Raw genomic sequence first — 14084 nt, forward strand, 5'->3', positions numbered from 1 at the left:
AGGGAAGCAAACTGACAGAATCTGAGGGTGAATCTCAACAGCTGCTGTTTATTTCATTAGTAACTGCAGAATTACTAGAAGTCATGAAGAGTGGAGCAGACCTTTCATCTTAGCACTCTACAACAGAGGCAAACTTTTCTTTATTATTTTTAGGCTAGTCTGGTCAGCAGATCAAGTTCCTGTCCAGTCAGGGCTGCAGAGTGAGACCCTGATAAAGAAAATGAAACAATAGAAGCATGATGTAAAAATAAGTATTCTTAATTTGCTTTAATTATTTTCACTAATAATGCAGAAGTAAGAGAAAACAAATCTGTAGACTGTAACGCGAATCTTAAAAGGTCTTATTAATAAAAACAAAGCCGGAGCTAAGTATTGGGGTGAACGCTGAAAGATCAGAGAAACAGAACAAGCCACATCCAACTTCACCTTGCCAATTTCTCAGCTGATCTTGTTTCCTCAGACTGAAAGCTTCTGAGTCCTCATGTGAATGAATGGATCTCAGCTGAACTGCTGCTGAAAGCTAAAAGTTTAAAAAAGATTCTAGTTCCTCGTTCTCAGGCTTTATATACCTTTCTGCTTCCTGCCATCACTTCCTGGGATTAAAGGCATGTGTCACCATGCCTGGCTCTTTCCAGTGTGGCTTTGACTCCCAGAGAACATGATGGATCTCTGTCTCTAGAAGGCTAGGATTAAAGGGGTGTGTGCTATCATTTTCTGGCCTCTATGTCTATCTAGTGGCTGTTCTGTTTTCTGACCCCAAATAAGTTTATTAGGGTGTACAATATTTTGGAAGACACAATATCACCACAGTAGACTCCTATGTCAAATGGGCAATAATATATAAATATATACATATATGTATATATGTATATAATTTAGTCATTAGAGATTTGAGGCTCTCTAGTAAATATAGATATAATTAAAAAGGTCACCCTGATTTCAGAGGGTTTACTTCTCTAAATCCTGTATTTACATTGATGGGCATTTTCTACATAATAGCAATTTAAGAGAGTGCATATTAGTGTATAGTTCTTTATTTTTTAATCTTAATTTTTTTTTTTTTACAAAAATGAAAATCATAGAACGTTTTCTACAGCACGCCTGAGGTATTGCTAGTCCAGAAAGTGGCAGGTTTCCTTTTTCCTTTCTCAGTTCATAGCAAAACCTAATCCCCCAGTAAAGAGTCCTCCTGAGGGCAGGAATAGTTCAGGGAAGACTTTGCAGTCCAGCCCCAAGTTGTGCACCTATGTCAATCTCTGCAGGTCTGGGGCAGTTCTGTGCCTGGGGTGAAAGCCAGGGCTGCCAATCATTGGGCTCCCTCACTTCACAGCACTGTCCCTAAGGGGGCTGTTTAGATCACTCAGGCCTCCGTAGCCAATCAAGACCTCCAGATGGACTGCCAATCAGAGTGGGGCGGGCACTTCCGGTCCGTCCTCCTGCATGGTCTGTTGCTCAGTGGTTAAAGGTGGATCTCCTGTTCTGTGTGCTGGGCTGCGACTGGCTGCTGGGAGCCGCGAGGAGAGCGGGTGAACTCGGATTCCGCCATGGTGAGTGAGGGGCTGCCGTCCGTTGTGAGGAGAAGCCGCGGGACCCAGTGTGGGGTCCCCAGGGGCTGTGGAAATGGCGTCAGGTCGCAGGGTCTGGAGTGATTCCCTTTGGTCCCCTGAGGTCCCTGCAACTCCCAGGCAGAAGCGGGACTTCTGAGCGATTTATCCGTGGGGTTTGCGCCTTCACAGAGCATAGGGGAATGTGAGCCTCTGTGCGGAAATATCCTAGTCACCATACCAGGCATGGTGACCATGGTGATCATTTTTTCATTTCTTTCAGTAAAAACTGTGGGCAGGGAAGGCAGATTTGCTAACTTGCAGAGCCCTGGTCTTCTAAAAGGTCTGCACTTGGCACTGAACATTCAGGTACAGGGCGTAAAGTCTATGTCATTAACACATTTGCATGTAGATGCCAGGGTGGTTCATTTACCTGTGTCATTAAGGCCAGCCTTATTGTGGTTCCTGGCGTCATGTGGCAAAATTGACTATTTATTGTGTTTTTATTTCTAAGTGTGCTTTCATGTTCTGTTGATCTCTTTATTCTTTCTCAGACAGTACAGTCTCCCCCCACCCCGCTTCCCACCCAGATAAATTTTCTCTGTGTAACCCTGGCTGTCCTGGAACTCACTCTGTAGACCAGGATGGCCTCAAACAGCCAAGTGCTTCCTTTAAAGGTGTGTGCCCCCACCACCACCCAGTTCATTGCTTCTTTATTGCAATTTCATTCAGAGTTTGAAGTCAGATGGTGTTACAGTGTTTATGTACTATTGATTCAGTCCTGTGATGATCATTTTTTCATTCATGATGACATTTTCTCATGTTATTTTTGTTTCTCATGCAATTTACTTTGTACCATAAATTGTTAGACTTTAATTGGACTTTTGCTGTATCTGTAGCTCCAATTCTGCATTGTCATAATATAATATTGAGGTAATAGACACATGGTTGCTTTCTACTCAAGGTTACTCCTGCTCCCTACTAAGGAAGCACATCCTCCATTAGGCATAGTTCCCAGTGGGATCCCCAAGTCTCCATGGTTAAATGGGCACGGTTACACCCTTTCCTTAAAAAGACTCTTTAATTAGGTTTGCATGTTTAGGAGGAGATGGTCCTTGTGTCTAGGCAGGTCGGCCCCATGCAGCTAGGGAACAGAGGAAAGAATTCCATGACCCCAACCAGTGCAGCTGAATCCATGGTCGTGTTTCACCAACTGATTATAACCGTTAAAGCCAGTTGTTGTCACCCAGGTCTTTCACCTTCTTCTCAGTCCCCAAACAAGGTGTTGCTTGGCCCCATTTATTCCCACTTGAGTCTGGTCAGGGCTGTGATCAGACAGATTTGTGACTCTCCATGTTTGCTGGACTGAAGACTTTTGGGTTTAATTTGTTAAAATGTTTAAATCAGTGGTAGTGTTGCTTGCTGTTAATCCCAGCACTTGAGATGAAGAGGCAGGCAGATCTGGGAGTCTGAGGCCTGCCTGGTCTACAGAGTGAGTTCCTAGGACAGCCAGGTCTGTTACATAGAGAAACCCTGTCTGGAAAAACAAAAACAAACAAAAAGAGATGCCTTGGTCGTAGTGCTTCACAGCAAGTGAAGAGTCAGTAAGCAGGTTATGTAGTATTTTGTTATATTATCTCTTTATTCTCCACATGTCCTGGGAAATCAAGTAAGGATAAATGAAAGAGTAATGTGCTGTGGAATATTATCTTAACTAGACAAAGATTTGTTACCTTTGTTTATGATGCGGAATATTATCTTATGTGAAGGTGTTATATTTGTATCTGCTGCATTTGTTTAATGATGTGAGGATGTGTTACATTTGTTTATCCAGCATTTGTTTAATTATGAAGAGTTGTGTTGCTGTTTCACTTTGCCTGTCTAAGGCACCTGAGTGGTCTAATAACAAGCTGAATGGCCAGTAGCTAGACCGAAGAGGGATGCACAGGGCTGGTGGGCAGAGAGAATAAACAGGAGCAGAAATCTATGCTCCAGAAGAATGAGAGGGAGGAAGAAAGGAGAGAATGAGGGAGAAAGAGAGGGACACACCCAGGGCCAGGAGCCTGGCAGCCACCAGCCAGACATGGAGACAGGGGAAAGATATACAGAAAGAATGAAAGGTACAAAGCCCCGGGGTATAAGGCAGATAAAGAGAAACAGGCTAATTTAAGTTGAAAGAGCTAGCTAGAGACGAACCTAAGGTAGGCCAAGCATTCATAACTAATAATAAGTCTCTATGCCATGGATTGGGAGCTTGCTGGTGTCCCCCTAAAAATGCCTGGTACATTTGGTATTTCAATGTGGGGCATAGAATTTCCACATACATCCTGAGGAAGCTGAAAAAAAAAAAAAGTAAAAAGAAAACCAAACAAAACAAAAAAAAAAAAACAAAAAACCAGACACAGCTTCTTTAAGAGGTTCTGCTGTACAGAGAGCATTTAAAGAGCCCTTTTCACCTGTGGACATTCAAACAGTGTTGGACTATCACATAATAGGGGATCTTTGAAATCAGACTAAATGCATTGTGCATCATGGTTTGACTTGGGCCTGTTATGACCTGTGTCAAAATGTTGAGGGTTGAATGAGAAATCTTCCAAGTAGTGTGCTGACTTTGAGCATTTGTCTTTGTTTTGAGTCTTCATTGGTGACTTACAATCACATTTGTGACTTAGAGTCACAATTGGTGACTTCTCCTTAGGAGGTGACTTTATGGAGTCTCACCACATTTGTTTGTGTTGTGGAAAGTGAGCCGCCTCCTTCCTTCTCAAGTAGGCATGCCATCACCGACAGTACAGACTTCATTCTTAAATAATGTAAGGTAAAGTAGAAGCAATTGCTTTTCCTTGTCAATCCGTATTTCTTGACTGATATTTTTATGGTTATATTTTAGGCAGATTGAATCCATTTTTCATACATGTCAGGCATTTGCTCTTATGCTGAATTTTACCCATGTCATGACTTTTGAAATTTGGCATTGGTGTCTTTTTTCAAAGCAAGAATGCATTCATTCATGAAATTAATAGTGATCTCCTAAATCACTGAATTATTGATGTGTAATATTGTCCCTACCTTTGTGTACGGTTTTACACTTTCATATTGTTTTCAAATGTGTGATCTTATCTGTTGACCCATCTGTCTATACTCCTACCCTTTGGGTGTTTGTTTTACTGTTTTAGGATCAGCATTTACTTTACTAATGTTCTTGAGAACTCATTGATCTGTCAGACAGCAACTTAATAAAAATGCTTTGCTTCCTGTGAATTATTAGCCTCACAGTTCAGTAGGGGTCACTTCAGCTTCTGATAGACGAATATAGAACTGATGTGAATGTTTAGGGAGAAATTTTGAGTGAGGCCTGAGTGATTTCTGTTTTTTTGTCAGAGACAGGGTCTCACTATGTACCTTTGGCTGTCCTGGCAATCTCTATATAGACCAGGCAGGCTGGAAATCACATCTTTCACCAGGCTTTGCCTCACGAGTGTTGGGATTAGAGGTGTGTACCACCCTATTTTCTATCCCTATTGTCTATCCTTTCTTGAAGTAAATAAATTTGATAAAATTCTGCTGATGTATACTAGATAGTGTTACTCTGTTTGCATGTCTCTCTGTATGTATTTTTAGGCATTTCTCCTGCTGTGCCGTATTCTATTCTGTGGGCACTGGAATGGAAGGCATCATTCTCTCTTGATGTTTCCTTTCAAAATGAGTTGGTGACTGCATTTGATATTTACTGACCCATGTCATAGAATGTATCAAGCACACAGAATTATGAGAATATATTCTCAATGAAGTGTACATTTACAATGCAGTCAGTCTCACTATTTCTATTATGTACATATATGGGATACTTTAGGATGCAGTGACCTATGAGGATGTGCATGTGAACTTCACTCCTGAAGAGTGGGTTTTGCTGGATTCTTCCCAGAAGAGTCTCTACAAAGATGTGATGCTGGAAACCTACTGGAACCTCACTATTGTAGGTAAGAATGTGAGCTTTCTGTCAGTTTTTAACTTAAAGGAAGAAGCCTGTCTTAAAGATGGTGCTCTCCTATAGTTTTGAATGTTAAAGAAGAAAAAAATCTGGTGAATATATCAGGCATTGTTCTAAGGTTCATGAAAGACAGTAATTTCAATTATTCTTAATTTCCAGTAATATATCACATTTTCTGGTACTGTATTTTAGGGTACAGATGGGAAGACCACAATATTGAAGAACATTATCAAAATTCTAGAAGACATGGCAGGTAATTTTCACGTGTAAGCTGATATATATGTATGTCTGTGATAAGTACTGGATTCCTGGTTGCTGGGTTCCTCCATCACTGATGCAGTAAGTCAAATCAAACCAAATTAATAAATCCAGATTTAATAAACAGAGCATAGCAAAGCAGAGCACTCCAGGGGGCTCTCAGGAAGGCATGAGACAGAATAGGAGAGCACCCATGGCAGATCTATGGGCCTGGTCTTAAATACCAGTAGGCATGGGCATGTTCCCAGGCATCTCTGGGGGAGGAGCCACCAATGGTGGGCTTTCTGGAATGAGGCCCCCTCAGCTGGAGATTATAAACATCCCAACTTTTTTTGGGTGTATATGGAAGCAGGGTCAAGTCTATCTACTTCCTGCTAGCATGGGACCATGTGGGGATGGGGGAGTTGGGAGTCAGGTGGGCCCATGCTCAGCAGGGGTATGGGTGTGGAAGCATTTGGATAGCTGCCATGCAGGAGGCCTCAGGCATCTGTTCTTGAGGAGGGGGAAAATGCAGGTTGCTAGGAGAAAAAAAGAATAGCTTTTTATCACTGGCCTTATGAACAGTGATAGCCATTGGTAGTAGGAAGACTGCCAGAAAGAATGCAACTGAGAAGTGTCCTGGTTGTATAAACAAATCAAGGGTGAATGAGTAAGGCATTTGGGCAGATATGCCCTTAATTGGGACATCTTGGAAAACAAGGTTTGAGTTGCTGGGTAGATGCCCACTTGTGCCTGGAGAGGTGGTACCAGCAGTGAAGTCCCAGGAGCTTGGGGAGATGGCATGCCAAATCTAGGGATGATGTTTTCCAGCAGTACTGGAGCCATGGCATCTGCTGTTTTTCTGGAGGTTGGGAGAACATTCATCCTGTAAATGTGTCAATAAGAGTTAAGAGATATGGAGCCTTTGTATGAGCAGGCATGTGGGTGAAATCCACCTGTTAGTATTTGTCCAGTTGGTATCCTTGTGTGGTGGTTGGCAAGCTCAGAGCTGTTGCAGGAGCATGTGTATCTACAGGGCCTTCTTCAGGTTTGCCTTGGCCAAGGCTGGAGGAGTGAACCTACAGATATGCTCAAAGTGGGTGGGGTCAAAAATAGGCTCTGGAAACTGATATTATTCTCCATCAGGCTAGACTTCTTTCCAAAGTATCAGAGCCCACTTTCCAGGAACCTTCAGGTGACTGTAAAACTGCTGGAACAGATTTACATCTTGGTGTCATAGTACAAAGCTATGGCATTGGATTAAAAGACATGAATATTTTCAAGTCTAAATTCACTGAAGAAAGGAGGTTGTGTGAGTGAAGGAGGAGGGAGTTGAACATGTCTCCAGGGTTCTATATCCTCTCTAATGCTAACCTAGCTCTAAAATGGACCAGTAAAAGCCACAGAAATTTAAGGACCCCTGAAAACTGTAATCAATGCTTTATCAGTTTGTCAAAACTGCATTTATCAAAGCTAAAACTTTGAACCTCTGAAGTTATATTTGAAACCAGTTTATCCTGTACCATGAGTATGTGAATGAGGCACACCTGTCTTTATTTTTAACAGGAAACTTACTAATGAACTACTAAAGTGCTTGTAGCCATGTGGTTGGCGGTGCTGTTAAACTGGCAAATCTCTTAGTACCCTAGTCATCAAACACCATGAGATCTGAGAAGGATACATAAATGAGCAGGAGTGAGCCAGCTTTCCTATTACCCAGGCAGTCCCAAGTCTGTGGTCACTGGGGGACAAGTCCCAGAGGTAGAACTTGTTCAGATGCAAAGCACAGAAGATCTGACAGATTCTTTGTGGAGTAGAAATTTGGGGAGATCGACCTACCTGTCTTGGCAGAGTGGCACAATTGTTCACCCATTGCCCCACTTATTCACAATCTGGACATGATCTCAGCAGCAGTTAAAGGTGTAAAGCAGCTTTTCGCTGTGTGGCTGGCTTTGTTACATTAGAGGCAAGGGTCCAGGTGGAAGTTCTTCTGTGGCCATCCATCTTCTTGGAGAAGATATAGGATGCTTCCAGGAGTTGGCATGTCTCTCATAAAAAGCTTTTATATTAAATGCCATATTCTCAGATCTCTGAGAGTGTTTGAGAATGGGGGAACAAAATCTGTTAGGTATATCTAAACTAGACAAATGTTGTTTAGGTTTATCTTTGAGGGCATATGTAAGATAAGTCTAAACATACAGTTTACCCAATTAGTTACAGCTTACTAATGTTAGTAAAAGCCAGAAGATTCAGTCTGTAGTTTTTAGTGGTGATCCTAAGATATATCAGGCAAAACCAAGTTTTAACATTGCAAACAATTTAATTTCAATATCAGTGATCAAAACCAGCATTGTTTAAAATCCTGTTTAATGAACCTTGCTTTTAGGATAGGACAGAAATTATCAAACAGAAATATATCCTAACCTAAATTATATTGGAGAGCTAATATCTCCTTGGTGTGGCCAGTCCAAGTGGTTACCCTTATTAAAGATGATGATGAAGTATTTCTTTAACCTCAGTCAAAATGGTGGCTGGTGATGTTCTCCAGAGCAGTTTCAATCTGAAGTCACAAACTTACAGATTTTAAAACATACCCAATTAGAAAGTAACATTCAGGACACGTAAACTCAGGCATTCAAAACTAGTCAGAGACACACATGTGTGGTCACACCATTCGTACATTTCCACCACACATAAAAAGTAAACAGGATCATTAACAGAAACAAATTTTTTTTTAATGAGGCTCCTAGCAGGTAGGGCAGCCTGAGACCGGGATCCCAGAGAATGTGCTGCAGAGGGAAACTGAAAAACAGAGTAGCAGAACATGCTGCCCAGTTGAATAGACAGAGTGCAAGTTGAGAATTTTGGAAAAAGAGATTTTTAGGGTGGAGGGAGGTGTAGCAGAGTGTATTGAAGGAGAATAGGTTTAAGGGTAGAGTGGGCAGGTAGAATTTTAGGCGTGGGGAGTATGGGAACAGGCCCCACCCCTTGGGCTGCATCGAGGTGGTGTCGGTGGTGGTGGCAGCAGTGGTGGTGGAGGTGGTAGTGAAAGTGGTGGAGGCAGCGACACAGGTGGTAGTGTGGAGGTTAGGGTAGTGGTGGTGGTGGTGGTGGTGGTGGTGATGATGGACGTGGTGATGGAGGTGGTGGTGGTGGAGGTGGTGGAAGTTAGAGGTGGTGGTGGTGGTGGTGGTGGTGATGTAGTGGCAGCAGCATCTCTAGTGGAAGAGAGGAAAGGAGGGAGCAAACAGACAAACAAACAGAACTGGGGAGTGAGAGGAATGGGAGCATTAGAATCACAATTTGGCCAAACTGCATGCTAGGAACAAGATGCAGAGTAACAGAGGAATGTGGGCAGTATTCTTGCAGCCCCAATTTGGAGGAGACAACCCCAGAGTTTCTGGGGACAGAACTTGGACTTAGAAAGCACTCATTCAAAAGCTATATTCTGGGGATGTGGTTGTGAGGGCGGTTACACAAATCACATCTGGGAGCTGTGTGTGGGGTGAACTCTGTGGTGAAGTCTCTCTCACACAGGGATTTCGAAGGGCATTGACTGTCTCTACCCTGAAACAGGCTGGAGTCACCTGGCACTACAGTGGCTCAGCAGGCAGTCTGCAGGTTGGAAGAGATCCTGACCTCTTAACACATTTTGGTTTTTGAATGGGAGGCTTACTGAGCTGTTAATTCAGTGTGGCAGAAGTGGAGTGGAGAGAGAGAGTGAATGGCCTTCCACAGCCACACCACATGGTTGTGGAAGGACTACTCACCCCGGCCAGTGCACCAAAGATAAGTATTGGATCTCCGGTTGGTGGGTTCCTCTATCACTGATGCAATAAGCCAAATCAAACTGAATTAATAAATCCAGATTTAATAAACAGGGCAGCGCAAAGGAGAACACTCCCAGGTGGCTCTCAGGAAAGCAGGAGACAGATCACGAGAGCACCCATGGCAGAATTATGGGCTGGGTCTTAAGTAGCTGGTAGGCATGGTCCCAGACATCGCTGCAGGAAGAGCCATTGATGTTGAGCAGGCTGCCTGAGCAGGAGATTTCAAACAGTTTGAAAAAATGTTAATGTGCCCTGAACTTTTAATGAAAAGGAATTGTGTAAATAGGCATAGCTTTATGATGATTATTAAATTGTCACAACACCATGTACTCCAATGTCAGGTAGCTGATCACTGTTTGCAAAACATTCGTTTAAGGACAAGACAAGGAAACAATGCCATAGTAGATGTCACAGTTTCAATCATAGCCATGTGAGAGCCATGTTGTAGAACTGTCTATCCAATTATCATAATGCCTTCCAATTATAATATCATTGATGAGGGCATTAGTGTATGGCCAAGACCTTTTATAAGCAAAGCTTTCATATTAAAGCTAGTGTTCCTCATATACTTGTAGTGAGTGATTTATCGTAGTTTAGTGAGAGGAACACTGTATGAGAGACCAGGAGGTTGTCTTGGTGTAGAAACATGAATCTCTATTCCACATCTGTATGACACACAAAACATTTGACTAAGTGAATGCAATGTGAAAACCCTTTATTTGTTATCTTCCTTTAGCCGGTGTGTCATCTGTCACTCAGGATATAATCCATGTGAGCATAAGGGACATGGAAAGAAGCATTGTAGTTCTGGCTCTCTCAGAACAAATGGAAGATATGTGGTAGTCCCCACTATGAGAAGACATGATGACTGTGATACAAGTTTACAGTTAATTGGTTTTCCAACTTCAGTGGGAATTCATCAAGAAACTCTCATTGGAGAACAACCTTATGAGTACCAGGAATATGGAAATTCATCTCTCTCTACTGGTTCACTTTGCACATGTAGTGTGGCTCACAGTATAAGAAAATGTTATGAATGCAATCAGTGTGGTCAGACCCTGAATTCTTCAAGTTCTCTTCAAAGATGTGAAAAAGCTCATGTGGGAAGAGAAAATATTAAATGTGAGTCATCTTCTAAAGGTTTTAGGCTTGACAGGCATCGTCAAACACACCAAAGAACCAATAACCAAGAGGCTCTCTATGAATGTAATCAACATGGTAAAGCCTTCAGATCTGATTGCTCTTTAGAAGAACACCAAAGAACTCATTTGGAAGGAAAACCCAATGAATATAATCAAAGTTATAAAGCCTTTGGATGTCACAGTCTTCATCATCAAGTAAATAGAATTCAAACTCGAGAGAAATGCTGTGAATGTAATCAATGTAGTAAAGCCTTTGTACAGATGAGTGATCTTCACAGACATGAAAGAATTCATATTGGAGAGAAACCATATGAATATAATGAATGTGATAAAGCCTTGGCAGAGAAGAGAAATCTTCACAGTCATGAAAGATGTCATACAAGGGAGAAACCGTATGTATGTAATCAATGTGGTAAAGCCTTTTCAGGGAAGAATAGTCTTCGCAGTCATGAAAGAATTCATACTGGAGAGAAACAATATGAGTGTGATCAATGTGGTAAAGCCTTTGCATGGAAGAGTCATCTTGAAAGTCATGAAAGAATACATACTGGAGAGAAACCCTATGAATGTAATCAATGTGGTAAAGCCTTTGCATGGAAAAGTTATCTTCTCAGCCATGAAAGAATTCATACTGGAGAGAAACCTTATGAATGTAATCAATGTGATAAAGCCTTTGCACAGAAGAGTCATCTTCAAAGTCATGAAAAAATTCATACTGGAGAGAAACCCTATAAATGTAATCAATGTGGTAAAGCCTTTGCAACAAAGAGTTATCTTCTCAGCCATGAAAGAATTCATACTGGAGAGAAACCCTTTAAATGTGACCAATGTGGTAAAGCATTTGCAAAGAAGAGTAATCTTCACAACCATGAAAGAATTCATACTGGAGAGAAACCCTATGAATGTAATCAATGTGGTAAAGCCTTTGCAGTGAGAACTCATCTTCAAAGTCATGAAAGAATTCATAAGGGAGAGAAACCATATGAATGTAATCAATGTGGTAAAGCCTTTGTACAGAAGAGTAGCCTTCTAAGTCATGAAAGAATTCATATAGGAGAGAAACCCTATGAATGTAATCAATGTGGTAAAGCCTTTGTACAGAAGAGTAGCCTTCTAAGTCATAAAAGACTTCATACTGGAGAGAAACCCTATAAATGTAACCAATGTGGTAAAGCATTTGCAAAGAAGAGTAATCTTCACAGTCATGAAAGAATTCATACTGGATAGTAACATATGGATGTAATCAATGTGGTAATTTCAGATGTGAGCTGATGTGAGCTGCCATGTGGGTGCTGGAAACTGAATTGTGTGTTCTACAAGAGGTACTTGCTGGAGTCCAGTGTCATAGGGGTTCAGGTCTAGAAGAGGAGATCATGCATCAGTAGAGGAAGGAGACTGCCATGATCTGAGTGTGAAGCAGTATAGCTGCTGCTTTATTGAAAAAGAACTACACATTTTATGCTCTATAACTGAATGTTAGGTTAGACTCAAGCAGGTTAAAAACAGACTTAATGATTCCAGGATAAAAGCATCCTTCAACCTCATTACAGCATTTTTCCTGAGGCAAGTATCTTCATGCCTTTCTGGATGTGAGCCCATTGTTTCTTTTCATAGTTGCTTTCATCCCTGGAACTTGGTGTATCCAGTTCGTAAATCTTTAAGTTCTCTATTTTTGGTGTAATCAGGGGGACACAATGGGGCTTCATGTGTGGGAGTAGGCATAGTAATCACATTGTGTGGTTCCATGGTGGTCGGGATTTTTTTCCAAGAATTTTGTTTAAAGAGACTGCCTTGCCTATGTATATGTTCCATCCTCCAGTGTAACCAGCAAAATAAATTTTCCACAGTAAAAGGCATAAGGAAACTCCATAACATATAGTGAGAATTATTAAAATTGAAATAAAAATCGTGCTGGAGAATTAAGATTGGCAATGTGGAAATGCTGGAACTTTGTCAAACAGCAATGGTCACCGTGCAGTCCATGCCAGGTGCTAAACTGCTAAACCATCTCTCATCCCTTTTTATTTCTTTTAAGATTCATTTTATTATTGTTATCTTTGTGAGTCCACATGAATAGTATAGTTTGAAATCAGATGTCAGGCTGTGTGACCCAGTTCTTCCTTTCTATCATGTCTGTTCTGAGGACCACACCAGGTCCATCAGTCTTGGTTGAAAGCAGCTTTACCTGATGAGCCATGCCATGATGAGCACTGAGCCCAGATATTTTTTTAGTAATCGTTGATTTTTTGTTTGTTAGTTTGTTTTTTACACAGGCTGATGAAGTTCAGGCTGACCTTGAACTTCAGACGTTTCTGTTTCCACCTCCAGTTACTGGGATGACAGGTTTTACTACCATGCCCTGTTTATGCAGAGGTCTTGTGTATGCTGAGCAAGTATTCTATCCAATGACCGCCATCTGATATGAAAACATAGATGTAGCTGAGTTTTTTATACACTGAGAACCTGCCTGAAAACCAAACCAAAACTGCAAACACAAACTTTTGTTAAAATAAACTGTGTGTGTGTATTGATATGGAGTCTAGTTGCCTAGACTGGCCTAGAACTCACACTCTAGCCCTTGAATCCTGCCCCTTGGCCTCGGCTTCCTAAGTACTAGGAGAATATGGCTGGTCTAGGGAGTGTGCAAACCAGAGCACAGAGTGGCCTAACTGTGTGTCTGGGGCTCACAGGTAGTAGCCAGAGGTGCATCACAAGATCAGAATGTTCCTGGGACCGATTAGAATCCAGGACCTTGTTTGAGGTGGAATGCTACCATTTCATCATGGAAGGATGGGAAGAGGCCCAGGATTCAATCCTCTTTGGGTTCGAAATGTCCTGAGAGTCTCATGTGGGCTAGGGCCACAAATGCAGTGTGAGGCATTGCTCATAAAGAGAGAGATATACACTCCTGAGACCATGGTCATGGCTTAGTTGCAGCTTCAGTGGCCTCATATAGAGGGTGAGTGAGCATGCCAGGGCCAGAGCTGTGCCCAGGAGTCCCTGGACAAGGACATGGAGAATGATGAAAAAGAGGCTTCTTTCTTGCTCACTGGTGGAGCACACTAAGCTGAGATTACACAAAACTGAAAAACTTCCCAGGAGGCAAAGTATTGCAGAATCCTTCCACTTCTCACATGGGAAACTGAAACAGAGAAGGAAGACAATTGTGGCTAGAGCAACTCTATTGTTTCAACTGGTTATTGTAACTATGGTAACAAGTGTGGTGAGCTTACATCTGTCTGAATAACAGGCACAGTGAGGTGAAGTCACTCAACAAAGGCAAAAGACAATAAATGGACCATTAGCAGGATTTGAACCCATATATCCCATGTGTGCTCTT

The 14084-nt window shown here is 41.8% G+C and overlaps 1 protein-coding gene across 1 annotated transcript; it reads left to right on the top strand.

Moving 5' to 3' along the window:
* The first annotated feature begins 1423 nt into the window (after window positions 1-1423).
* LOC131900704 (zinc finger protein 431-like) lies at window positions 1424-13194 on the top strand. Its single transcript, XM_059252024.1, has 4 exons — window positions 1424-1547; window positions 5398-5524; window positions 5728-5788; window positions 10339-13194. Exons 1-4 carry the CDS (start codon window positions 1545-1547, stop codon window positions 11969-11971), a joined length of 1824 nt encoding a protein of 607 aa, XP_059108007.1. The 5' UTR covers window positions 1424-1544; the 3' UTR covers window positions 11972-13194.
* Window positions 13195-14084: the final 890 nt, after the last annotated feature.

Source organism: Peromyscus eremicus, unplaced genomic scaffold, assembly GCF_949786415.1.
Source record: "Peromyscus eremicus unplaced genomic scaffold, PerEre_H2_v1 PerEre#2#chr22_unloc_1, whole genome shotgun sequence".
Taxonomy (NCBI): Eukaryota; Metazoa; Chordata; class Mammalia; order Rodentia; family Cricetidae; genus Peromyscus; species Peromyscus eremicus.